At 44.1% G+C, this 25,950-nt stretch overlaps 2 protein-coding genes across 4 annotated transcripts in view; both read left to right on the top strand.

Moving 5' to 3' along the window:
• PIK3C2B (phosphatidylinositol-4-phosphate 3-kinase catalytic subunit type 2 beta) overlaps nt 1-7,801 on the top strand; it is an 89,045-nt gene extending 81,244 nt beyond the window's left edge. For all 3 annotated transcript variants that reach the window (XM_079982323.1, XM_079982322.1, XM_079982324.1), the window contains 9 exons: nt 280-436; nt 1,571-1,680; nt 1,869-2,070; nt 2,248-2,372; nt 2,922-3,039; nt 3,816-3,897; nt 4,435-4,541; nt 4,658-4,786; nt 5,684-7,801. In XM_079982323.1, the coding sequence (XP_079838449.1) occupies nt 280-436; nt 1,571-1,680; nt 1,869-2,070; nt 2,248-2,372; nt 2,922-3,039; nt 3,816-3,897; nt 4,435-4,541; nt 4,658-4,786; nt 5,684-5,872 (1,219 nt within the window). In that variant the 3' untranslated portion in view covers nt 5,873-7,801. The remainder of the gene's footprint in view (nt 1-279; nt 437-1,570; nt 1,681-1,868; nt 2,071-2,247; nt 2,373-2,921; nt 3,040-3,815; nt 3,898-4,434; nt 4,542-4,657; nt 4,787-5,683) is intronic.
• An 8,078-nt stretch (nt 7,802-15,879) lies between these two features.
• PPP1R15B (protein phosphatase 1 regulatory subunit 15B) lies at nt 15,880-24,509 on the top strand. The gene is made up of 2 exons (XM_079980717.1): nt 15,880-17,633; nt 21,733-24,509. The coding sequence occupies exons 1-2, from the start codon at nt 16,359-16,361 to the stop codon at nt 21,919-21,921; spliced, it is 1,464 nt and encodes a 487-aa protein (XP_079836843.1). The 5' UTR covers nt 15,880-16,358; the 3' UTR covers nt 21,922-24,509.
• The last annotated feature ends 1,441 nt before the right edge of the window (nt 24,510-25,950 follow it).

Consider the following 25,950-nt stretch of genomic DNA (forward strand, 5'->3'; position numbering starts at 1 on the left):
CGGTGGAATGTGGCTTATCGGTTTCCACATTGTGATGCCCTTGTTCAGTGAATGCAAAACCCATTATCTGTCAAATGCGTTCAAGCTTTTTCCTGCTGTTGATACCAAGCATGTGGCTTTTGTTCCAAAGTCCTTCAGAATAATGTGTTGTGTGTGGATCTAATGGGATCTAGCACTCTCTGGGTCAACTAAGGTATGTTCAGAAATGAAAGCATAGTGACTCTTTTGTCCCTGGGATTAGCCACATCACTGTGGCATTTGCACATTTCTTCCGTACAGGGACCGAGCTCCATTTGTCTTCACATCAGACATGGCTTATGTCATCAACGGCGGTGACAAGCCCTCCAGCCGCTTCCATGACTTTGTAGATCTCTGCTGCCAGGCCTACAACCTGATCCGCAAACATACCCATCTCTTCCTCAACCTTTTGGGCCTGGTGAGACACCCAGTTTCTACTTCCCTGCTGCCTCTGCTCTCCAGTAGCAGTGCATTTGTCCAGACAGTGCATCATGTTTATTACTGAAAAGACTTCAGCTGTTCTTTGCAGGAGCTTGAAGGGTTTGCATAGGGAGACAGAGACAATGGTGACCATCAGACTTGACCTGAGGAGTAAAGAACTGCCTTCTCTCTTCCAAGCCTGCAGTTCCCCCATGACAGAACCTTCTCAGTCTATATCCAGATCTTCTTTATATCCAAACCAGGGAAAGGGTATAAGTTTTTGTGTGGGTTTTTTGGAGGATTTGATATCCTGCTTTATCACTACCGTAAGGAGTCTCAAAGCGGCTAACAATCTCCTTTCCCTTCCTCCCCCACAACAAACACTCTGTGAGGTGAGTGGGCTGAGAAGTGTGACTAGCCCAAGGTCACCCAGCAAGTATTTGTCTGTGTAAGAGCAAAAATCACTTGGCAGATGCAGCACACAAACGTGTAGGCTCTCAGATAGAAACTTGTTGCTGCTTCGCTGCTCCTTGGATGAGGAGCCGCATGTGCCTACGGTCAAGCTGAGCTAAGGTTTGACTTAGTATGTTGTATGAACCAGACCAATGTCTGGATTCACACATAAAAGTAAACCCATAGTTAAGATCAGCAAGCTAACAACGAACTCCGGCTTACTTTCACTGACAAGTCATTGTTTATTTGCCGCTCTCACTGCCCTGCATGTGTGGTTTTGTCAGCTTATAGTGAAATTAAAAATGTCCACTTTTTTTACATCAAAACAACCAGTTCTAGTAAAAAATAAGTAATAATTGTAGTGCTTCCCCCTCCCCTCCAACTGCTGGGATAAGGACACAAGCCGAGCATCAACCACAAAAGCCTGTCTCCAACTATTGAATTGCCAAAGACCCCTTTTTGTTCCTGAGACTGCAGCAGACATTGCTTGCAGATATGCACCATAACTAAAAGGGTTGGGAACTTGCCTTTCCTGTGTTTTGAAAGAAAGCTGAGGGTTTTGGGAAATCCAGTTAGCATGTGGCACATTCCAGAATCCATGAAATCCCCACAGCTCATGTCTGGAGTGTTTGCATTTCTTTCTTTTCTGGTGCTAATCCGTGGCCTCTTTGGTGCCCAGATGCTGTCGTGTGGGATCCCTGAGCTTTCTGACCTTGAAGACCTAAAGTATGTTTATGATGCATTGAGACCACAGGACTCTGAGGCAGATGCCACCACCTATTTCACCAGGTAAGGGGAATCCTGATGGCTGGGAAGGGAAGCCAGGAGCCACCTTGGTGCGCCAAGCTACTCCCACAGAGAAATCTTCATTCTCAGTGTGCTCTCTGAAAGGTCTGTTGTAGTCTTTGAAAATGCAGGGGGTAGACCAGTCAATTCTATGTCAACCCACAAACCAGATGTTTTATCCTCTTGTGCAGGTTGATAGAGTCCAGCCTTGGCAGTGTTGCCACGAAGCTCAACTTCTTCATTCACAATCTGGCGCAGATGAAGTTTGCAGGCTCCGACTCCCGACCGGTGCTCTCCTTTGCCCCCCGTGTTCACACGATCAAGACGTCCAGCCGGATCCTTGATGTCTTCCTCTGCCGTCACGAAAAAGTCTTCAATCCCAGCAAGGGCTTTGTGAGTCCCTTCCACAGGCATTTTGGTGCAGCAGGTGGTCAGTGTGGTGGAGGCAGTGTTAGGGAAGCTAGCATATGGCTGCACCAAAGCGCAAGAGCAAGTTGTGCTGCATGCTGGAGCAGCATCTTCAGAAGGTGCTGCTGAACCATAAGGACTGCTTCCCTCTCTGCCTTGCAGATATACATTGTGAAGGTGAAGCGAGAGAACCCCTCCGAAGTCACCTACATCCAGCGTACCTTTGAAGAGTTCCAGGAACTGCACAACAAGATGCGTCTCATCTTCCCCTCTTCACATCTCCCCAGGTTAGTCCCATTTGGTTTACAAACTCCTTTTTTCTTTTGACACTCTACTCTGCACACCCTCTGTAAGAATCACAAACCTTTGAAGACTAGTTTTGTATTCATTTCCCGGAAACTTGCTTATGCTCCCCTGGTTTTGTGCACTAAAATTATGTTTTCTCCTTGGGAAGTCTCAGCGGTTGGATTTTGTTCACATTTAGGATCTAACCGAAAGAATCTCTTTCACCAGATTGGCTAGTGATCCAGTGGGTGTGATACAGCAGGCTATCTTCTCAAAATTATATGTGTGCTTAATTGTTTGGTTGTGAATGGTCCTCATCACATGATGTTAACCAAAAGTTTCGTTTCTGAAACACTCCAAATGGATCCGTCAGACAGCCGCTATCCATGTGACATGAAGAAATCCTTTTAAAAATTATTTGTATGTACTGTTGCAGCCGGGAGCAAAGAAATTTGGCAGACCTTTTTCAGTTGAGATTTTGCTTTTCATTGATAGATGGGGCCCAACACCTAACTGTTTCTTTACCCTCCCACCCTCCCCAAATTGTCCAGCTTTCCTAGCAGGTTTGTGATTGGACGCTCACGAGGAGAAGCAGTGGCTGAGAGGAGGAGAGAAGAACTGAATGGCTACATCTGGCATCTGATCCATGCAGCTCCTGAGGTGGCCGAGGTAAATAGGCAGGAGCGAGGTAGCATTAGCCAAGACCTTTAGGATGAACTGCAGGCAGACACAGCAGTGTAGAATAGTTTGATCTAAGTGCTTCTGCAGAAGCCTGACCCTGGAATTATTCCACACTTTTTGCCATTCCTCTTTAGCAAGCTTTGTTAATACATATGGAAGCTTTGGATAGCATTCTCTGTCCTTGCCTACATGTAAATCAAGGGACCTTCTTTAACCACTGCTGGAGAATACTCAGCACATAGGAGGCAAGAGAACTTGCTTGGTAAGTATAGTATCAAAAACTGAGCTGAGAGTAAGGAATATCAAGGGTGTGTTCTGATGGCCTCTGGGTGTGCAAACTGGTTTACCTGTTACGTTTTCTAGTTCTCCCATCTATATAACTGAGGTTATGTGCTACTGTAGTATTAAGGTTCATAACCAGACATAGGCAAACTCGACCCTCCAGATGTTTTTGGCCTACAACTCCCATGATCCCTAGCTAACAGGACCAGTGGCCAGGGATGATGGGAATTGTAGTCCCAGATCATCTGGAGGGCTGAGTTTGCCTATGCCTGCTCATAACCATTCTAAGCAAGTAAGGAACTGCAGGAGTCTTCATAGCTGAAGCCTAAGAAATAATTAGCTTATTTATGAAAGTAAGTTATTTATGTGAATTGAAGCAACATGCCCAACCAAGCTTTTCTCTTCATGTCAGAGGGCATATCAAAAGTAGGTGACTTGCTACTGGAGTAAAACTGTGGCCTGATGGTGTGCTTCTCTTGCAGTGTGACCTGGTATACACATTTTTCCACCCCCTCCCAAGGGACGAAGTTGCTGCAGGCACCAATCCAGCACCCAAACTGCCTGGTAAATATCTGTAGGACACAAGCAGCAGGACTTATCTGCTTCAACACTCTGGCTCTGCATGCTGGCCAGTACTGAGGGAGGGCAATGCTCTCATGCAGCTGCCTTGGAGTGAAGTCGATCATAGCCACAGCTTCATTCTTTGGCAAATAAAATGAAAGTGCTGGGCACATGGAAAGGATCTTCCTATTCAGTAGAGGCTGGAAGTTTGTGTCAGGACCTGACTGGAGGTTCAGAATGGTGCTGTAAGACTGGTCATTAAACTATGTTATGCAGGTATAGGGTAGTGCAGAGGAGAGATGTTGTATTAATTAAAACAGTATAAAGCGCAACAGAGGCATAATATAGTACTGATTTTGATTTTATTGTTTTTGTTTGTATTTTTTATTTTAAAAAATAATAGTAAGTTTTCCAGAGGATGGCCTTTATGGAAAGGCGCTAACACCTGTTTACTGTGGGTGTAGTGCCTTTCCTCTCTTTTTTTGCCAGTAGACATGGTAGTTTTCCATGCCAACACTGCTCCCTGTTCCTTATTCTTAGATGCATCATGGTCCCAACCTGTTGGAAAACTGGGTGGGGAGGTGAAGCTGTCTGTTTCCTACAAGAACAACAAGCTGTTTATCATGGTGATGCATATCCGAGGCCTGGTAAGTGCTGAACTGTGTCTATGTCCCAGTGGCGGCCACTGGCCAAACTTTTCAAATCTCTGCAGCCTGATGTGGCGCAAACAACTGATGACTGGGCTTGACTTTCTCTCTTCCAGCAGCCTATTCAAGATGGCAGTGATCCCGACCCGTATGTTAAGATCTACCTTCTGCCCGATCCCCAGAAAACCACCAAGAGGAAAACGAAAGTCGCTAGAAAAACATGCAATCCTACTTACAACGAAATGGTATGCTGCCGCACACCTTGTCTTTACAGGCTAAAGCAGGGGTGGGTGGGAAACCTCCAACACACAGTTGCTATCAAACAATTAATTAGCTATGAAAGCCAACATTCTTTCGTGAAAGATCCAGCTGCTAAAAAAAAAAAGAAAAAAAGTCCAGACATATTTTGAGTTAATGTATTGCAGGGTAGAGGACAGTATGAACTGATTCTCCATTATACATCTCTTGGAAATCTATTAATGTTGCTATGGAGTGGCAACATGGACAATTTATTACAATACGGTATAGCCTTACAATATAAGGCGGGGGTGGGGGGGTTGGCTTGAGAGCCACCTTCACCCTTGTCCAATCCTCTGGCAGAAGCATGCCAGCAGGGGATGTGAACATCCCATACACTCAGTTGTGTGAATTCACACACGCAGGTTAGGGAGGGGGTGGTTTGCTTCCCCATCAGGGCATTGGGGTGGGCAGAGAGATTTAAACCACCTACATTAGCACTGTCTACTTTTAATCCCCCCCTTGCCATTGCTGTCAAATTTGGGGGTCTTGGGGAGGTCAGAATTTACTTGGGGCCAGGCCATGCTCCTGGGCCAGGGATTAAACACCCCTCCTTTATTTAAAATTCCTATCAAGACTGCTGTCATAGTTGAATTAGTTCAAGCTTAAAGACTCGGTATTATACGTGTGTGCGTGTGTGCATTTATCATTTTCCATTTTCTCTGACAGACGGGCATCTGCATTAAGATGCATACGTATTACTGAAGAATACACAGAATTACTATAGTCTGGCCTTCTGCTATAGAGGCCAGAGAATGCTGTTCTAGGCAACTACTTCTTCCACCTTTCTAAGGAGAGTGTGAGTGAGTTTTAGCTCATGTCCTGAAACTTCCTGTATCTTTCAGCTTGTCTATGATGGGATTCCTAAAGGAGACCTCCACCAGCGGGAACTTCATCTGAGTGTCCTGAGTGAAGAGGGCTTTTGGGAGAACATCCTCCTTGGGGAGGTCATTATCCGACTACGGGACCTGGATCTGACACAGGAGAAGATGGGCTGGTTTGAACTGGGCTCTAGGAGTCACGGGACCATGTGAAGAGGAGCAGCAAGGCAGTCGCTGTGTCTTTGGAACCACTCTGGCCCCATGGGAGTCCCTGGGAATTGGTGCATGTTCCAGGAGTTCTATCCTGGTGTATCTGACAGGATTTAGTTTCCTGCAAATAAGGACGGACGGATGGATGTTAAGTTTCTCTGCAAATGAAGGGTTAATTTCCTGTGGAGAGTGAGCATTTTGGGGTGGAGTTATGATAGGAAATTCATTTATGACTTAAAATGGCTGCCATAGACTTTCCTTTTTATACATTTTCCTTGTGTCAAGGGAGCAATGACTTATGGGGGGCGAAATAATAGGGGGCACCCCCCTCTTTGGGATATTTTAATTTTTTTAAGAAAATTAACAAATGATTTCAGTCCAGATGGGACATAGGAGCACATGCTGAGAAGGAGCTTTTCTAGGCAGGATATATCATCAGAGATTCTTGCTGGACTTTCTCAAAAGTTGTTGTTGTTTGTTGTTGTTTTAAGTAAATAAAGGAATGTGTGCATAAGAACTTGAGGGGCGGGAGGGGAAATGTTTGGGGTGGATATAAATGGTAGATGAAATCCTTATCTCTGGGACAGGAGCTGGTGTGGTCCAACTCAAGCCATCTTGGAGAATTTGCTTCCAAAGGAGAGCTATGTAATGTATATATGTGAAGAGCTTACAGTTCTCGATTTCCTGCTTGGAGATGTAACCTAAAAGGCATGCTCTCTTAGACTAACATTTAGACTTGTCTTAGGAGGCAAAAGGCAACCATATTCCTCTTGATTCTAAACACCTACTAAGGCCTTGGACATAGCAGTTATCTGAAGAGCTGTGTGATATTTCCACCTTACTTCCTTGCTTGACTGAACTGAATTGCCTTTTGCACATCTGGCCAGTCTGAGGAGCTGGAACTGATTAGATATGGTTACGCTGCATCTTGGAATCAGAGCGATATTCCTGGTCTCGCTTCTCCCAAGCTGTGACTTTGAAAAATGGGTTCCTTTATTAGCCAAACCGCCTCTGTGACAGTTTCCTGTGTACGGCCATTTCTTTCCTGTTGCCTGAATACTTAAAGCCTTTTCAGGATTCTCATCTTCAGTGTCACCGCAGGCTCTTCTTCTGAGCTAGTGGGTGGGAGGCAAAGGGAAAGGCAAACTAGCTGGAAACCCGGTTAAAAGGTTACCTGGCATTTTGCAACTGAGCACCCATGACTTACTGGAACCTTTGCATACACCCACTGCCCTGCAATGCCTTTTGTAGGCCAGGTGGCCATGAGCTGTTCCTTTGTAGCCTTTTCTTTGAGAAGTAAACCTGTGTAAAATAAAAATAAAAAGGGGGGAGGGGGGATAGCCAGCTTTTAAACCTTTGTCTCTTTGCAATTATATAAAGACCAGAATGTGTGTTGTTGGATCGTTTTTCTCTCTCTTTTAAGAATCATTCTTAAAGGATGTCCTGTTTGCGGGTTGCCATTTGCCTCCTTGAATGAAAAAGAGAGCACTTCAAAATGGAGGGGAAGATGTTTCCCATCTCAGACAGGAGCCTTGCACCATTGGGCCTAGCCCTCTCCCTCAGAGCTCGTCATCTTCTAGCTAGCCTGAGCTGTTTGTTTACAGCAGGGACTCCTGTACAGATGAAACGTTTCTCAGGTTCAAGAACAAAAAATTAAAATATTGTATCTGAGAGGTATAAGCCAAGTTTTTTTAACCGTTCTCTAGATCAACGTTTGCCTGAAACTTGGATTTTTAAAAATCTGCACAAGTGCAGGTGGATTTCAGAGTCAGATAAGCAGCTACGTGAGACAACCTTGGCCTGCTCATGTCACCTCTTCTGTAGGAAACGAGGGAGAGACGGCATCTCACAGATCTCTGGATCCTTCCTCTGTTGTAAAATGGTGGCATTATTTGAAGTAAATAAATAAAAGGAAATGGAATTCAGTAGAAACTGTGTCGTCTCATCCTTTGCAGCGTTAGGGTTATAAAGCAAGCATGGACTTTTTCAAAGAGATGCAGCATCATTAACCCCAAATAGATTTTGGTAAGTTGATGCTTGGCCAGGATGCTGCATTTGGGCTGGCTAGAAAAGTAATGACTGATCAGCTCAGAGAAGGCATTTGACCTTTAGTTTCCCATACTCAATGTTTGAAAACAAGTTACCATTAGCCACAGCCAGTATGGCCACTGGTCAAGGGCAATGGGAGTTGTAGTCCTATAATATGGAAGGCACCAGGTTGATCAGTCCTTCCCACTTGGTCTACCTTTGTCCGTAAGCCTGTTCACAGTGCAATTTGGGAGAGAGGAGATAATATGCAGGATCTGCAAGAACAGGTTGGCTTCTGCGTCTTTGCTCTTAATTCAACCATATATTTGGATTCAAAACATTTGCAGGCTTTAACACCAACCTGAAATGTGGTCCCATTGTCTGGCTTACCCGGGAAACAGTATCTCTGTGTGCCTAAATATTGACAGGATGACCAATCACCCTTCTTCCCCTGGACAGTGAGAAGCCTGTCAATAGAGGGCCAAACTATCAGTATTTGTACATGTTGCAGTATCAAATCAAATTATGTAGGAGGCTTAAAGAGAAAGGAGACTATAAAGCCTAACAGGAATAGATAGCTTTTCAGGCTGATTGCATCCTATGTAATATAGTGCAAAGACACTGGAAGCATCCATAGTTACCACTGCTTGCACATTCATGCCACAAGGCTGTTGCAATAGCCGTGCAATCTGTTACCGATGCTATGTTACTAGGTAGTTAAGATAATACATACTTTAATAGGCTTGGGTATTGAATCAGTCATAATCACTGCAGCACATTCCTACAATGCCTAATTAGCAAAAGTGCATACATTTAAAGTACTGTGGAGTGTGTATGATGCCACAGTGACACATCAGCCATAGGTACAAAGGGCAGGTGCTGAGAAGTGACTGAGCTTGATGGAATCTGGAGAAACATAGCCATAGACAGTGGCTGTTAGAAGCCATGCCACTTTGATGTAAGTTAGAAAATAATACACACAGATTTCATGCTAGGAAGAGGGGGCCAGAATCACTTGAGTTTCCAGATTCCAAATGGAAGGAAACCTGTGTTGAGAGTGGTTGTGTAGTGAGGATGCAGTTTCATCTATTCCCCCTTCTGTGCAGTTATTAAAGGCAGGCCACCACAAAATGCCCCTCAACGCAATTTTTATTCACATATTTATCCAAATGTTCATGCTGTCTTTTTGTAGCCTGGGCAGCTTATGAAGAAAAGGTTAATGGAAAAGCCCCAGAATCGCATCTCCAAAAAGCAAAAATTCATGGGTAAGCAGAAAATAAAAAGATTGCCCAGCATTATTCAAAAGCCACTTGCTCTCCACAATAAAAATAAATTGCATTCTTTTTTGAATTAGATAAGAATTAGATTGGAAGAGCTCTGCATCTTCTATTGGGAGGATATTCCAGAGTTTGAGGGAAACTGCTAAAGGTCCTATAATCTGTATGTTCTTTTGATGAAAGTACTTGAGGTAGGACCTCACCCGGTGACTGCGATTGTCATAGCAACGTAGGCAGCTGTCTTATACTAGGTCAGACCTTGGGTGCATCTCGTTCAATATTGTCTATGCTGACTGAAATAGGGAGGGTGCATCTCGTTCAATATTGTCTATGCTGACTGAAATAGGGAGGGTGCATCTCGTTCAATATTGTCTATGCTGACTGAAATAGGGAGGGTCCTAAAAACAGACATCTCATTGCTCACGGCCAGGTTTAAAAAAGTGCATCTTCTACATTTGTCAGAAACTTAGGTTGCCAGGCACACTTCTGTGGGGAGAGAGTTCCACAATCTAGAGGGTATCGCAGAGAATACCCTTTCCTGGGCCACCCCTCCTCTACTGAGGGCAGCAGAACTACCAATAGGGCAAGGGTCAGTAGGTGAGGAGGTGGTCTTTGAATTACCAGGGACCTAAGTCCTTTAGGGCTTTAAACACTAACGTGAACACCTTGAACTGGGCCTAAAAACAAACTGGCAACCAATGCAACTGTTTTAAAACGGGTTATGTGAGATCTAAACAGAACCCCAGCCAGTAATATGGCTGCTGCATTTCGGAGCAATTTAAGTTTCCGAGTCATCTTCAAGGGCAGCCCCACTCAGAGTCTATTGATATAATGCAGTTTGGAAGTTAACAGAGCATGACATACAGTGGCCATATCTGTCCAGAGGGAACTGTAGCTAGAAAAAGTAGCCACTGAGGAAACCTGAGTCTCCAGTGGCAGTGTTTGATCCAGGATCAGGCTGCAGAACATTCCCAAGCCATTGATCATTTGTACATAGGTACTAAATAGGTTCACATTAAGAAGAGTGAGATTATCAATGCCTAACATTAAAGATGGCTCATACACCCCAGGTAGTGTGGTTGCTGACCTTGAGCCAGACATCCTGGAGAGTGAAGTCAAATGGGCCTTAGAAAGCACTGCAAATAACAAGGCCAGTGGAAGTGATGGTATTCCAGCTGAACTATTTAAAATTTTTAAAGATGATGCTGTTAAGGTGCTACACTCAATATGCCAGCAAGTTTGGAAAACTCAGCAGTGGCCAGAGGATTGGAGAAGATCAGTCTACATCCCAATCCCAAAGAAGGGCAGTGCCAAAGAATGCTCCAACTACCGCACAATTGCACTCATTTCACACGCTAGCAAGGTTATGCTTAAAATTCTACAAGGAAGGCTCAAGCAGTATGTGGACCAAGAACTCCCAGAAGTGCAAGCTGGATTTAGAAGAGGCAGAGGAACCAGAGACCAAATTGCAAACATGCGCTGGATTATGGAGAAAGCTAGAGAGTTCCAGAAAGACATTTACTTCTGCTTCATTGACTATGCAAAAGCCTTTGACTGTGTCGACCATGGCAAACTATGGCAAGTTCTTAAAGAAATGGGAGTGCCTGATCACCTCATCTGTCTCCTGAGAAATCTCTATGTGGGACAAGAAGCTACAGTTAGAACTGGATATGGAACAACTGATTGGTTCAAAATTGGGAAAGGAGTACGACAAGGCTGTATATTGTCTCCCTGCTTATTTAACTTATATGCAGAATTCATCATGTGAAAGGCTGGGCTGGATGAATCTCTAGCAGGAATTAAGATTGCCGGAAGAAATATCAACAACCTCAGATATGCAGATGACACAACCTTGATGGCAGAAAGTGAGGAGGAATTAAAGAACCTTTTATTGAGGGTGAAAGAGGAGAGCGCAAAATATGGTCTGAAGCTCAACATCAAAAAAACGAAGACCATGGCCACTGGTCCCATCACCTCCTGGCAAACAGAAGGAGAAGAAATGGAGGCAGTGAGAGATTTTACTTTCTTGGACTCCATGATCACTGCAGATGGTGACAGCAGCCACGAAATTAAGAGACGCCTGCTCCTTGGGAGAAAAGCAATGACAAACCTAGACAGCATCTTGAGAAGTAGAGACATCACCTTGCCAACAAAGGTCCGTATAGTAAAAGCTATGGTTTTCCCAGTAGTGATGTATGGAAGTGAGAGCTGGACCATAAAGAAGGCTGATCGCCGAAGAATTGATGCTTTTGAATTATGGTGCTGGAGAAGACTCTGGAGAGTCCCATGGACTGCAAGAAGATCAAACGTATCCATTCTGAAGGAAATCAGCCCTGAGTGCTCACTGGAAGGATAGATCGTGAAGCTGGGGCTCCAATACTTTGGCCACCTCATGAGAAGAGAAGACTCCCTGGAAAAGACCCTGATGTTGGGAAAGATGGAGGGCACAAGGAGAAGGGGACGACAGAGGACAAGATGGTTGGATAGTGTTCTCGAAGCTACCAGCATGAGTCTGACCAAATTGTGGGAGGCAGTGGAAGACAGGAGTGCCTGGCGTGCTCTGCTCCATGGGTCACGAAGAGTTGGACACGACTAAACGACTGAACAACAACAACAACATTAAAGATTGGGGCTGAAAGTAACTTTCCAATAGCTATGTGGCAATGGAAACTCGGGCTGCTTTAGAATAGCCCAGGTGCTAATTCAGTGTCATAAGAACGTAAGAAAAATTATGCTGGATTGGACTGAAGTTCTATCTAATGCAGCATTCTGTCTCCCACAGTGGCTAACCAGATGCCAATAGGAAGTCCGCACATCAGACACATGCTTACAGTTCTTAATAGCCTCCTTTGTGGTAGGTTGAGTAGCAACTAAATCACAGAACTGTAAAGTTGGAAAGGACTCACCAGTCCAACCCCTTGCAATGCAGGAATCAAAATACAGATAAATTTGGCACAATTTAGATGTCACTTTATTTCTGAGTGAACTGTAGGCAGCCATCCAGTGTGAGAATAAGCAGAACTTGAACCCATGGCCTTCAGAGATGCTGCCAAGCTCCTTAACCACTGGACCACTTGGCAACAGAGAAAAATATTTTCTTACCTAAATCCTAGATTGTAAAAACAACCCTGGATTATCTCCGAGCCTATCCAGTAGCATCCTTTTATTGGGAAAGGCTTCTGTTCGTTTGGTGGTTGGGTGCATGATAGGCAGAAAATCAACTGGTATAGCATTTCTTCGCATGAAGATGAAATAATTGGGAATATTGCACCTGTTGAATTTTTGCCTGTTGTAGATTCCCTGGCAGAAAATAAAGAACACAGGCAACTGTAATGTAGTTTCATGTAAATTAGCTCCCTAAAGAAGGCGTGTGTGTTAAAACCATGTAAATAACAGAATCAAATTTTGTCATTCTGTTCCTTCAAATACTTCAGATCACAGTCACAAGTTAGTAGGCAATGGCTATGTGTTGTTACCATATGATCTGTATAAGCAGGATGCCTGTAACATTAAAGTAATTGGATTACTAATGACCTAAGTGAGTTTCAAACCTGCACACGTGCCACAACTTTTAAAAATTGGTTAATCATCTCATATGACAATATGACTTATGCTTAAAAGAAAGCACTTGGCTGATCACTTTATCTGGGATAACTCAGTATAGTGTGGTTAACAAAATGTTTTGTAGCAACCATGAGGAAATATGGTTCAAGACAGTTTTTATAATGCAACCTATGCATGTCAACTCACCTTGCCAACAAAGGTCCGTATAGTAAAAGCTATGGTTTTCCCAGTAGTGATGTATGGAAGTGAGAGCTGGACCATAAAGAAGGCTGATCGCCGAAGAATTGATGCTTTTGAATTATGGTGCTGGAAGAAACTCTTGAGAGTCCCATGGACTGCAAGAAGATCAAACCTCTCCATTCTTAAGGAAATCAGCCCTGAGTTCTCACTGGAAGGACAGATCGTGAAGCTGAGGCTCCAATAATTTGGCCACCTCATGAGAAGAGAAGACTCCCTGGAAAAGACCCTGATGTTGGGAAAGATGGAGGGCACAAGGAGAAGGGGATGACAGAGGATGAGATGGTTGGATGGTGTTCTTGAAGCTACCAGCATGAGTTTGATCAAACTGTGGGAGGCAGTGGAGGACAGAAGTGCCTGGCGTGCTCTGGTCCATGGGGTCACGAAGAGTCAGACACGACTAAAGGACTAAACAACAACAACAACAACAACTTTCACAAGTCATATTTTGCAGGCCCTTTCTTTCCTGAAGTCTACCCATCATCAGCAAAGTCAAACTATGGAGAGTCTAAACAACAACAACAACATGCATGTCAACTCAAAAGGAAAGCCCACTGAATTCAATAGGACTTAACTTCTGAGTAGACAATTTTAGGATTGCACTGTTACCAAATCTCCAGTGCATGATAAATTTTAATATTTATATTTGAAGCACAGTCAGAATGGTACATCTGCCTGGATTATTTTATGTTATTTTTAAAGAAGGGGAGGCAGAAGCATGGCATCTCCTCTGGAATCTGCTGCTGAAGCAACTGCCTCCTGGTAAAACCAGCCCTGCAAGGGTGCACTGTTGGTTAGCATTGCATGGATATATGTGCAAGTATATGTGCCTCTATCTTCCCAATGGAAACACAACCCTGGGTAAGCGACTGGAACCCCTGGAATCTTGCACTGCTTGTGGAGATTGAGTTGGTGCGTAACAGAATCTTATGAATTAACTTCCAGGGGAGGGCAGAGCTGGAGGGAAAAGTAGGTGTGGCAAGAGGTAAGAAGCAGGCAAAGCAATGGATGTGACCCTTATCTTTATACAGTAGGCTGCAGCCCATATATGCAAATATGTATCAGAGATTTCTACACACACACCTCCATTGAAGCAAGAAAGGGATGCGTACTATCTATGGCAGGGGTCAGCAAGGTTTTACCTGCCTGGGCCGGTGAAGTCCCACGGAGATCTCTCTGTGGGCCAGATCGCGCATGGTGTGATTTCCGGCGTCTGGGCATGTGCAGGCGTCGTTTCCGGCATCTACGCATGCGCAGATGCGATTTTTGGTGCCACAGAAGCAAGTCCCCATGCTGCGCTGGTTTAGCGCAGCGCATGGGGACTTGCCAAGTAGGCTGCTCGGTTCATGAGCAGCTCGTGGGCTGGTTAAACTGCCCCCGTGGGCTGCTTGCGGCCCATGGGCCACAGGTTGCCAACCCCTGATGTATGGTTATGTGGAAGTATGTCTGATTTGCACAGATGACAGCCTTAAAAGGCTTGTACCCTTCTTAAACCAGTGACCTGCTGCAGCTGACCTCAACACACCTCCTGAGAACCAGTTACAGTGGTACCTCGGGTTAAGTGCTTAATTTGTTCCGGAGGTCTGTTCTTAACCTGAAACTGTTCTCAACCTGAAGCACCACTTTAGCTAATGGGGCCTCCCGCTGCTGCCGCACCCCCGGAGCATGATTTCTGTTCTCATCCTGAAGCAAAGTTCTTAACCCGAGGTACTATTTCTGGGTTAGCGGAGTCTGTAACCTGAAGCGTATGTAACCCGAAGCGTATGTAACCCGAGGTACCACTGTATTAGCAATAGGCACCAAGGGAAGGCTGTTTCCTTCACCTCCTGCTTGTGAGCTTCTCAAATGCAAAGTAGTGGAAACAGAATGCTGTATTGGAAGGACCTTTAGTCTGATGCATCATAGTAGTTTTTATGCTCCTTAGCGCTGCGACAAGGTCATCTTATCTCTATTAGCTCCTCTTGCGTAACTGACCTTTGGCGGGGTAGCTAACCGTATGTTATCATTGTTTGCAGAGCAACCTTATCTTTGTGCTGCCCTTAAGTGTACTTTTCTACATTTTTTTGTTTCGCTTTGACTTCTTTCTGCTGTTCATACAGAGATGGGGGAAGCCTGGCTAGACAAAGGCAGTTCACCACCAATTATTAGCAGACAGTGCTTCCTAAGTAAGATGTTTTGAAATCTGGGGAACAAGTTGGACATAAACCAAACATTACAGTTAGGGGGACCAAATGCAAAAGAGGATAGAGGCTTTGCAGCTGTCACAACTGTGTAGAAGGAATTTTAGCAAGGGCAGCTTGTCTTCTGTATCTGGCCACCCTTGCAGTGTGGGGTGCTCCTATTGATAATACCCACAAGCCAAGATACTCTACCTACATCATCCCACCTCATATTTTCCATCCCAGTCCCAGCATTGCATTGGGCTGGTTTTATGTACTTCTGAAAACCTTGGGGTTTTGAGGCCTGCTGATACCTTGGACCTTGTGTGTGGATGGTACCGTTTCTGGCTACAGAAGGCACCATCCCTGGAGAACAAGTTTGCTATGAACATATAAGGCAGCCTTCCAAGAGCTGTTGTCCTCCATATATTTTGGACTACAACTTCCATCAGCCCCGGCCAGCATAGCTGACGTTTAGGGAATGACATGGTTTGTCGTGCAGAAACATCTGGAGGGCCCCGGGTTGGAGAAGGCTGCTAAATAGTATGATTTCTGAGGTAAGTAACTGGGAGGTGTTTCCTCTTCCTCCTTGATCTTCATTTCTTTTGAATGGAACTTTGCTAATAAGCTGCACCTCAACAGGTATGAAGCGCCTTTAAAAAACAAAAACGTTGCAGAATGTTTCTATAACCCTCCAATAATTTAGAAGAGCAACCGGCTGATGCAATCGCCCGCCTGCGCCAGCGCTCAGTCACCAAAGTGCGCTCTCTCGCTCTCCCTCGAGGGAGGCGGGGCCGCGATTGAGCAGGGAACCAATCGCGAGCCGCCGACTGCTATCTAGCTTCCCCGGATGTTACTCGAAGCGCCACCCGGCCTTTAATCTTCCCTTTTCAGGTGACAAGAAGAGACGCTTTTTTCGCTTCCGCGCTTGCTGAGGGGGGCTGCGTGTGCGCCTGCGCTCGGTAAAGGAGGGGTCTTCCCGCCCAGCGGCCTAACTGCTGCGCCCTTCTCTCGCCGCCATCTTGTTCCTCTCGCTTCAAACCAGCGACTCCTATCCAGCCCCGAAGCGGCCGCCGGTCTCCGCCGGGACGGAACATGGCGTGGCCCAAGCCGGGGAGAAGCCACCGCCGCGTCCTCAGCCATCCCCGAAAGGCCTCCGGAGCGGCCGAGCGACGCGGGGCTGAAGCGCTGAGGTGAGCAGCCCTGGGCGCACCACCCGTCACCATGGAGCCGAGCAGGGAGCGGGAGCAGGCGGCCCCTCGCCTCGGCGCTCGCCCGACCGCCTTGCCGCCGCAGCCGGAGGCCGACGCCCCGTTCTCGCTGCTTCGGCTCTTCTCGCAGCTGCTGCAGCGCCTCGTGCCGGGCCAGGCCGCTCCGCTCTTCTGGCTCCAGTCCGAGGCCCACGCCACAGGGCTGCCTCCGCTGATCGCCGTCCAGCACCAGCTGCGCCTGGTCGCCGCCTCCTCCTCCACCTACGTGCTCGGCGCTGCAGACAAGGGCTCGCTGCCGGGCCCTCTCAGCGCTGCTTGGGAAGAGCTGCCCGAGCCCCGCTCCGCGCTCTCCAAGCTCCCCGAGATCCTCCAGCAGGTGCATCTGCGCGGGAGCAAGGCCGGGCTCGGCGCGCAGGACCCCGACGGCGGCTACTATAGCTTGGAGGTAGAGGAGCAGCAGCAGCAGCAGCAGCGGGACTCCTGGGCCCCGAAAGACTCGTTGCCTGCAGATGACCGTGAGGAGGAAGCTCAGGAGCACCCAGGCTCCGGGGATGCCTGCGGGCGTCCTGGTGCGGGGGATCCGTGCGGGGAGGAGGGTCTTTCCGAGGCCCCGTCCGACTCGGACTCGGACATAGAGCAAGATATCCCTGCGGTGACTAGGCCCGCGTGTCCTAACAAACTGATCGATTACATCCTAGGGGGTGCTTGCAGCGGGGAGGAGAGCGATGGGGAGGAAGAAGGCTCGGGCGGTGAAGGGGATGAAGACGACGACGACGACGGGTTTGACAGCGAAGGCTCCCTTTCCGAATCCGATGCCGCCAGCCAGGATGGGGAAAACATTCACTTGTGGAACTCCTTTTGTAGCCTAGATCCTTACGATCCTCGGAATTTCACAGCAGCTGTTCGAACTGCTGGGAACACACCCGAGGAAGCGCCTCCTGTTGAGTCAGAGGAGGTGGAGGATACTTCCTCGTGGACTGAAAGTTCCTGGGAGGAAGATGAGTGGGAGTCCAGCAGCGTGGATGAATCGGAAAACTTGAAATTGTGGAACTCTTTCTGTAACGCTGAGGATCCTTACAACCCTTTCAATTTCAAGGCACAGTTTCAGACTGCAGAAAAGAAAGGGAAAAGTGGCTTGAAAGGACCGACAGGGACAGGCCTTGGACCCTCTCAATGTAGCATCTTACTTAGCTGTCAAGTGCACCTGATCGATAACAGAGACACTGAGGTTACGGAAAATGTGAAGCATGGTGTCCTTTCTAGAGGAAAGTGTAAGAAGAAGAAAAAGGTATGTTTTACATTGGTTTATTATGCAAGCAGGAGGTGCCATTTAAATATATTAAATATATATATGTGTATCCTTCCCAATAGACCTGTAGAGTGGCTTACCACAGAGCTAAACATATGGCTGTAGGGGATTGTACTAGATAACCCTCAGGGTCCCTTCCAGCTCTACAATACTATGATTCTATACCAAAGTAACTTCTGGGAGGCCTACAACGGTAATAGAGAAACTGGCGTTCCATATGTTTTGGACTACAACTCTAATCAGCCCCAACCAGCTTGGCTAGAAGTCAGGGATGATGGAGTGGTAATTGAATGACATCTGTAGAGGTGCAAGTTCCCCATTACTGAACTATGACCTAAATTACTAAAGTTATAGTGTCACACTGTGGTAATTCCTGGCATAGCTGACTTGTTCTTTCTACTTCTTTGAAATTATTGTTCCTAAAATAGTACACTCTTTTTTTGCCCAGGACTGAGCTTAAAATAGAGTATCAAGTTGGGTATCACAAATTGGCTATCATGGGGCCAAGATAAATTTCCATAGAACTGCTTTGTAGATTAATTAATCCTGTGGCTGGAATAAGAATGTAAAATGCCTTGCAAGAATTTGTCTTTCTCTTCCTCTTGCAGCACACATTGTGAAATCACATTTGGGAGCACTGTATGTATTGGGGCATGGGATACACATTATACCATGTTTCTTAGAAGAATGGAGATTTCCTCCAAAGCTAGCATTGCACCAACAATGCAAGTTAGTACTAAAATTACAAAGCTGCACATGAAGGGGTTAAATTTGTTTCAAAGTTATTTATGCTTACTTGTCTTACTATTTCCACTTCTGTACTTGCCTTGCATTTCAGAACTTCCCTTCTCTTCATTGCATTGTATCATATTGTAGATTCTGTAAGAATGGGAAGTTGACTCATGGGTGACAGGCTCCATGTGAGTGGCAGGAGTTGTGCACCCTCTACTTTCAGTCACAATTCAGCCACTCTGTTTTATCCTAGACTCCATTCTCTCCCCGCCTTCTCTTGATAAATCCCATTGATTTATGTGAAACAAAGCTAGAAATGCTTTGTAGTAATGCAGGTGTGGGCCTCTTTGTGCACCAGTCTGTTCTTTCAAGCCTCCAGTCTGTTTGGGGCTAACAACGATTAGCTGCCATGGCTTTCTGAGGAATTTAATATAATTACTTGACTCATGCTTTGTTTGCTTAATGTTGTTCTGTCACACCTAGCTTTCCTAGGAGAATGCTGTAGTGCAAAATTATTGTTAATCCTCGTGGATACTTAAACTTAGCACTGTTCAATGTAGAAACCTCAGAAAAGAGAACTCTTCTGTGACACATTAGAATGCAGTATCTATTCATCTGTGTAGTCATGTTTGAAACAGTCTGTTTTGCTGTAGTTATTTGTGCTGCTCAGCAAAATATCTAGCAGGTGCATGTAATTGCAGCAGAATAAACACTTTCAGGGTCTTCAGAACTGACAAATACATTGTGTTTTTTTAAATCAGGAAACTTACTCTATTTAGGAATAGGGCAAGTGGCCTTAAGCTAGGACAAGCTGGAACTTTCCATTCATTTAGTTGTGTTGCTATTTGTTTATGCATTCCCCATGATGTATTACCTTAAAATTCATTGTACAGTTACAACAAAATCAAGATAATTATCACAAAACTTCTGTTGTTTTCTTTATTTAAAAGGGAGTATTTATAATTAGATCAAAATTCTATTCTAGGCAATGGCTATAACTTAGTTTTTAATCCTTCTTTTTCTCCAAGTAGTTCAGGTGCATGGTTCCTCCTAATTTATATTATATTTCACTTATATTATCCTGTATGATTGGTTACACACAGAGAGAGTGATCAACCCAGTCTTCCCAGGCCTAGTTTTGCAGCCTACACTTGTTTTTTCTGACTCCTGTTATAAAGCGAGGGGGTTGGACTAGATGACCTCCTGGTCCCTTCCAACTTTACAAGTCTACGATTGTATGAAAATATAGGTAGACTATGCAATAACATGAGAATGATAAAGTGGTTAATAAACTATTTCTAAAATCTGCACAATTTAAGTAAAACTCTGTGACCCTGATGTGCTACTTGAGCTTTGGTTTGCATTAATGTCAGTGTTCTGAGAGATTTATGTTGTGGGTGTCATAGGCTGCAATCCAAGCCCCCTTTGTGGCTGGCTTGGGTGGGTGAAGGATGTTGGACTGGGTGGAGACATCTCTTGAGCTAACCCTCCTGGCATGGCGCTCCTTGATTCACCCACCTTCAGCATCTCTGCCAGTGGTGACATGCAGAAAGCCCCAAAAACGGCATTCTGGCTACAGAGAGGGGTTGAAGGGCTCTCACATGACAGCATTTGACTGATTTAGGTGTGAATGCAACACCAGCTTGTCATAACAGCTTATCTCTCCCTTCCACTTCTGTTCTGAGCCAAGGTTGGGATTGCCTTGCCCAGCTGAACTTTGATATTAAGGATTGCAATACAGTTAGGAACTAAGGGATGTTTAGCAAAAAAATATGCACAATAATTCATGGTGTCTAGATATAGATGGATTACCTTTCTGTTAACCAAACATAGAATTTCAGAAATCCCTGGAGTGGTGAAATTACACATTTTAACTCAACCTTCCCTGTAAATCGCTCACAGTGACTTCTCTCAAAACAAATTCAACCCCCTTGTGTATTTCTTTCTAGTGACACAGTAAACGAACAAGGATCTGTGTGCAATATATACCTTAATGTTACATGACCTGGTAATGGTGCCCTGGAGGATACCTTGGAATGATGTAAATGGCAAGAAAGCATAAAGCAGAGGCAGAAGCTGATGTAACTATCTAGGATTCTTGTGTCTCACTTTTTGAATGAAGATTATTATAAACTTTAAGGGACCTGATATTATAAAATATGTATGGGTGTGTATTACATGCTCTAATCTTGACAGATTAAGGAATTCAAGTATTAAATTCATAATTTCTAGCTGTAAAATTGCCTAAGTAATAGTTGATTAAGACTGCTTAACAAGCAGTATTTGCAGTTCTGTTTAAAGAGAAGGGGGAAAGGGCAAGCAGCCATGTTAGTCCTTAGAGAGAAATCCACAAGTAACACTAGGGTAATAACGTTATTAGGTCTAGTTAAATGGTCACAGTAAAGTAAAAACCTTTCAGATTAATATAAAATATTTATCAGAATGGGAAGAAAAAGACATTGCTTAGCAAGATGAAAAAGCCCTAGTCTGCACAGCAGTTCATAATAATAGACTGATTCCTTTGATGTATCTTAGACAGCCATACACAGTGGTACCTCTGTTTAAGAACAGCCCTGTTTACAAACTATTTGGTATAAAAACTCCATAAAACCGGAAGTAGTGTTCCCATTAGTGAACTTTACCTCGGTTTACGAACAGAAGCCGAACAGTGGAAGGGCACCGGCGATGGGAGGCCTCATTAGGGAAAGCGTGCCTTGGTTTAAGAATGGCTTTGGTTTAAGTATGGACTTCTGAAACGGATTAAGTTCATAAACCGAGGTACCACTGTAGTCGTAAATGTTTTTAATAAATGGTCTCTTCTGACACAGTTGATTCATACTGGCCTTGGAAGGAGACCAACATTCGAGATTGGTTCTGTGTGTTCGTCTATAGTGCTGTGAGTGCATTTTTGTCAAGCTGGGGAAAGATTTCATAACACATCAGAATTTAAATGTGAGCTTTGCTGACTTCCATCATATGATGTCTGGAAACTTCCTTCATAACTATCTGCAAGTTGGGTAGGTGTGGCTTGGCCAAAATGGCCTTGTGGATCAAATGGAAAAGCCCGGCAAGCCTAATTAAAACAGCAGGCCAGCGGTTCAGTATTGTTCATGGCTGCTATCCACTGTGCCCCTTAACCCACACGCACTGATATCTTTAATACACATGAAAATGAATAAAATGTATTGCACAAATGTCACAGTATAGTCCTCTCACCTAGGTGATAAATACTTGGTAACTGCGTATTTATGTTTTTCCTTTACTGTGCTTTAAAAACAAATGTAGAATTAAAATAGGTGCTATTTAAATGCAAGTTGATTATTTGATCTAACTTTGTCTCATGTAGGTGACCTTCCTTGAAGAAGTTACTGAGTATTATGTGAGCAATGAAGATCGGAAAGGACCCTGGGAAGAATTTGCACGTGATGGGTGCCGGTTCCAAAAACGAATTCAAGAAACTGAGGCTGCTATTGGATATTGCTTAACAATGGAGCACAGGCAGCGAATATTTAATAGACTCCAGGAAATGTTGTGAAATTATGTTTTCTAGCACCTTAATAAAGTATAAAAATAAAAGGGTAATGCATTTTAATGACACATGAGCTTCTTATTAAAATGGCAGCTGCCTACATGATGTAAAAGTTGGGGGGCAGTAGTAATTTAATGCTGCATCTCAGTACTCTGCAACAGATAATGCTGTATGTGTATGGATGCAGGCTCCATTTGGTATCATCAGGCATGATTAGTGCATAACTGTTCCCTTCTAAAGCCAAGTGTATCTGCTTTGGCAGAAGCCAATCCAGAGATGCTTCTCTCTGCATGTGCAAAGAGTGCTCTCTCACATATAAGACAGACAAATGTATGAGTGTGGATTTTTTGCACTTTTTAAAAGGGAAAATATTTTGAAGTATATTTATTGGGTTTGGAACCCATCAATGCAGTTCTGATTTAAAGTTTGCATATTGCAGTCTATTCTTTTTTATTTAGAGCTTGTGTATAATAGAAATTGCAAATCTTATAATAGTACAGTGGTACCTCGGGTTGCAGACGCTTCAGGTTACGTGAATTCGGGTTGCGCACCACGCCAAACCCGGAAGTACCGGAACGGGTTACTTCCGGGTTTCGGCACTCACAAATGCACAAAAGCACTGAAGCGCAACCCATGTGTGCGCAGACACGGCGCTGTGGGTTGCGAACGTGCCTCCCACACGGATCACGTTCGCAACCCGAGGTTCCACTGTATATCATTCTTGAATCAAACATTACCCATCCTATATGTATGTATTTCTCATACAGTCTCTAATGTTCAAAAAGACAAGAATGATACATGTTTGTTACATCTTTAGTTTTAAAGTATTTGCTTGTTCCAAGTCATTTGCAATAATCTGCCTCTCAAACTGTACCATACTTGTCTCTTATGATCAACAACCTGAATTTAGGCTGCTGAAAGAAGGTAACTGTAGTGTCACTCTGAAGAATGGATTGCTTAAATTCTAAGACAGTTCTGCTTATATAATAGGATTTCCCCCCTCCTCCCCCACCTGACCTAATGCCATCCCCAAATTACTCTGGAAGGTTGGGGGAACCCCTACAACAGATTTAGGGAGCAGTATCATTGGCACAAGTGGAAATTCTTACACTGATGGGACTGTGACATAGCATTCTTTTGGCTACATCCCCAATTCATACAGGCACCTATAATCAGCTGAGCACTGTGGAAAGAATAAGCAAGATGTTAATTTGATTAGTGTCTGCTCTAGTACACAGATATATCTACACTCATAGTAAATAGGATTTAGTCGTTAACAATTTGTAATTCCCGTCAGCTATGATGTTTACAAAAAAATCAGTATTAATGCAATTGTTCACAATAGCATCATAACTGGTTGTAAGTCTAATTCAGCAGCTAATTCTTAATGCATTCATGTGATTTGGGATGCATCACGTTATGTAGCTATTGGTCAAAAATTCTGTTTGTGTTACCAAGAGTTGGATGCATGTTTGTATTACAAACAATGACTTCGAGGCCTAGATAAAATAGCTCAGAGTCCAGAGATTTTGGAGTAAAGCTCAGTATGCTACTCTTAATAGTACAACTAAAAATAGTGCTCTGTTCCTTTTGATTTAAAGTCACACAAACATTAATTGGAACCATTTTGCCCTATTTATACCCTGAACTTTTTCAGTTGTAAATTCTAATTGGATAAGCAGTTCTCTTTACAAAAATAAATCAATACAATACACATGGAGGGAGGTGTTTCTGATACAGAGGTGTTTCTGATTTTTTATAGCTTTCATTCACAGTATGCTTTATTTTGGACAATGCTTATTTTGAAGTGGTATTTTTTAAGCAGGTTGAGTTGTCAGCAATGGCCTGCTGTAGAATTTCATTAATCGATCTGGATCTGTGCTATGACTGCAATCCTGTATACATTTCCCTGGGACTAAGTAAAATCTGAACTCTGGATTAGGCTAAATGAGGAGGGGCAAGGGAATCTTTCTCTTTTAAGGGCTGCATTCATTTGGAGGTAATATGAGAATAGATGCTAGCAATATGTGTAGCCTCCCCCTTTTCTCTAGCAAAGTGCATCTCCCATCTCCCTGTGTTCAGCTCATTACAAAGTGGCAGGGTCATCTTTCTATAGATTAATGATTACACTGAAAATAGAAAATCTTCCCACTTCGATACTATTTTAATTACTGTTTTTTACTAGTCACCTGCAGAATACTGGGTAGAAAGGAGATTCTGGTTCTCAATTTGAAGCCATAAAAACAGGACAGCAGACTTCCTGAAATAGAATTAGTCCATTCTCTTTCTTTAGAAACATTTAATGGTGCTAAATGTGGCAATGAAGTATGTCTTTCAGCTCGTTTTTTTTCTGAACAGCAAGTCATGAAAACCCACTACTTCTAAAACTTTAAATCAAAACCGTAATTGATCAGAATTTTATTTTTATATTGTTTTAGGAAGGCAAAGTTAAGAGCCAGATAACCTTTCACTTTATACAGATTTAAGTGAATTTGATTGTATCTCATTGGGATTTTATATTTAAAGTTATATTTCTGTATATAATAAAACAATTTCCAACTAATCTGTAAAAGTAATAAATACTTTGCAAGTTACCTTCCTGTTGTCTGGACTACATTGATATATAGCTCCTGTAATGGAAGAATGGGGGCAACTGGTGGTTTCAGAGCTGTGCAGTATTACTGCCATTGCCTGTGGAAAAACATATACTATACAATATACTGTATAAAAATTAGTATTTGGGAATCAGCACAACAGCTTATTTAGTATTAAACAAAGGCTGGTTGATAATGAGTGTGTTATTAAATTTGGTTCCGTTTGTTCCCTCCCTCCCACCAATTGATTGGTTGTGTGGGACCTTCAGCTAGGGCTTGCTTTCCCTGGGCATATATCCCAACTGCTCAGATGGCTTTAACATGGATAAGTGGGATAAAAATGTGTCCTGTCCTCTATGACTCTCTTCCTAGGCATGCCACTTCCAATACCATGTTGTTCTCTTTTCTCCTCTCCACTAACCTGCCCATCTCTGATCATATCAAAGAAGAAGCAGTTCAGTCTCCTTGTGGCAGTCATGTTGTGAGCACTGCCTCTGAAGAGGTGGGGAAAACAATGAATCTGCTAGTTAAGCCAAATGAAATGCTACAAAATGTGCCAATAACTCTTTAAGTCCTCTAGAAGGCATGTTAAACTTAGAACCAGTTTGGTACAGTGGTCCAGGTGTCAAGACTAGGAGCTTGAGCAGAGTTCCAGTCCCCACTTGGTCAGGAAGCTCACTGGGCAACCTTGAGCTAGTCACTGCTCTCAGCCTAACCTACCTCACTGGGATTGTTGTGAGGATAAAAGGAGAGGGGGGTGGGAGACGCATGTATGCCTTCTTGAGCTACTTAGAGGAAAGGTTGAGACAAGATGACCCTTGGGGTCCCTTCCAACTCGACAGTTCTATGATTCTATAATATAGAAGGAGCTTTAAATTGACCAAAGTGAGATCGGCAAAAAGTCTGAGGTTTAGGAAATTGTTTCTATGTAGGAATGGGCTGATTTTGGGGTTGCTTCACTGTTTGTGTGTGTGTGTGTAATGTGTGAATCACACACTTGGATTTGTAGGAGCATATTTGTCATGATATCCAGAATAGGTTGGCACTTCCTGCTGAGTGTACAGTGATGGCAGACTCAGGTTTGCTGTGAGGTTATTATTATTATTATTATTATTATTATTATTATTATTATTATACTCTGCCCATCTGGCTGGGTTTTTCCAGCCACTCTGGGCAACTTCCAACAAAATACTAAAATACAATAGTGTGTCAAACATTAAAAGCTTCCTTAAACAGGGCTGCCTTCAGATGTCTTCTAAAAGTCTGGTAGTTGTTTTTCTCTTTGACATCTGGTGGGAGGGTGTTCCACAGGGCAGGTGCCACTACTGAGAAGGCACTCTGCCTGGGTCCCTGTAACTTGGCTTCTCTCAGAGAACCGCCAGAAGGCTCTTGGCGCTGGACCTCAGTGTCTGGGTGGAACGATTAGGATGGAGACACTCCT

This window comes from Podarcis cretensis (assembly GCF_951804945.1).
Source record: "Podarcis cretensis genome assembly, chromosome: 6".
Taxonomy (NCBI): domain Eukaryota; kingdom Metazoa; phylum Chordata; class Lepidosauria; order Squamata; family Lacertidae; genus Podarcis; species Podarcis cretensis.

Bases quoted from the DNA above. Each gene is read 5' to 3' on its own strand.
- PPP1R15B (XM_079980717.1), top strand. From the start codon at position 16,359: ATGGAGCCGAGCAGGGAGCGGGAGCAGGCGGCCCCTCGCCTCGGCGCT. The intron at 17,634-21,732 runs GTATGTTTTACA...TGTCTCATGTAG, and splicing joins AGTGTAAGAAGAAGAAAAAG to GTGACCTTCCTTGAAGAAGT.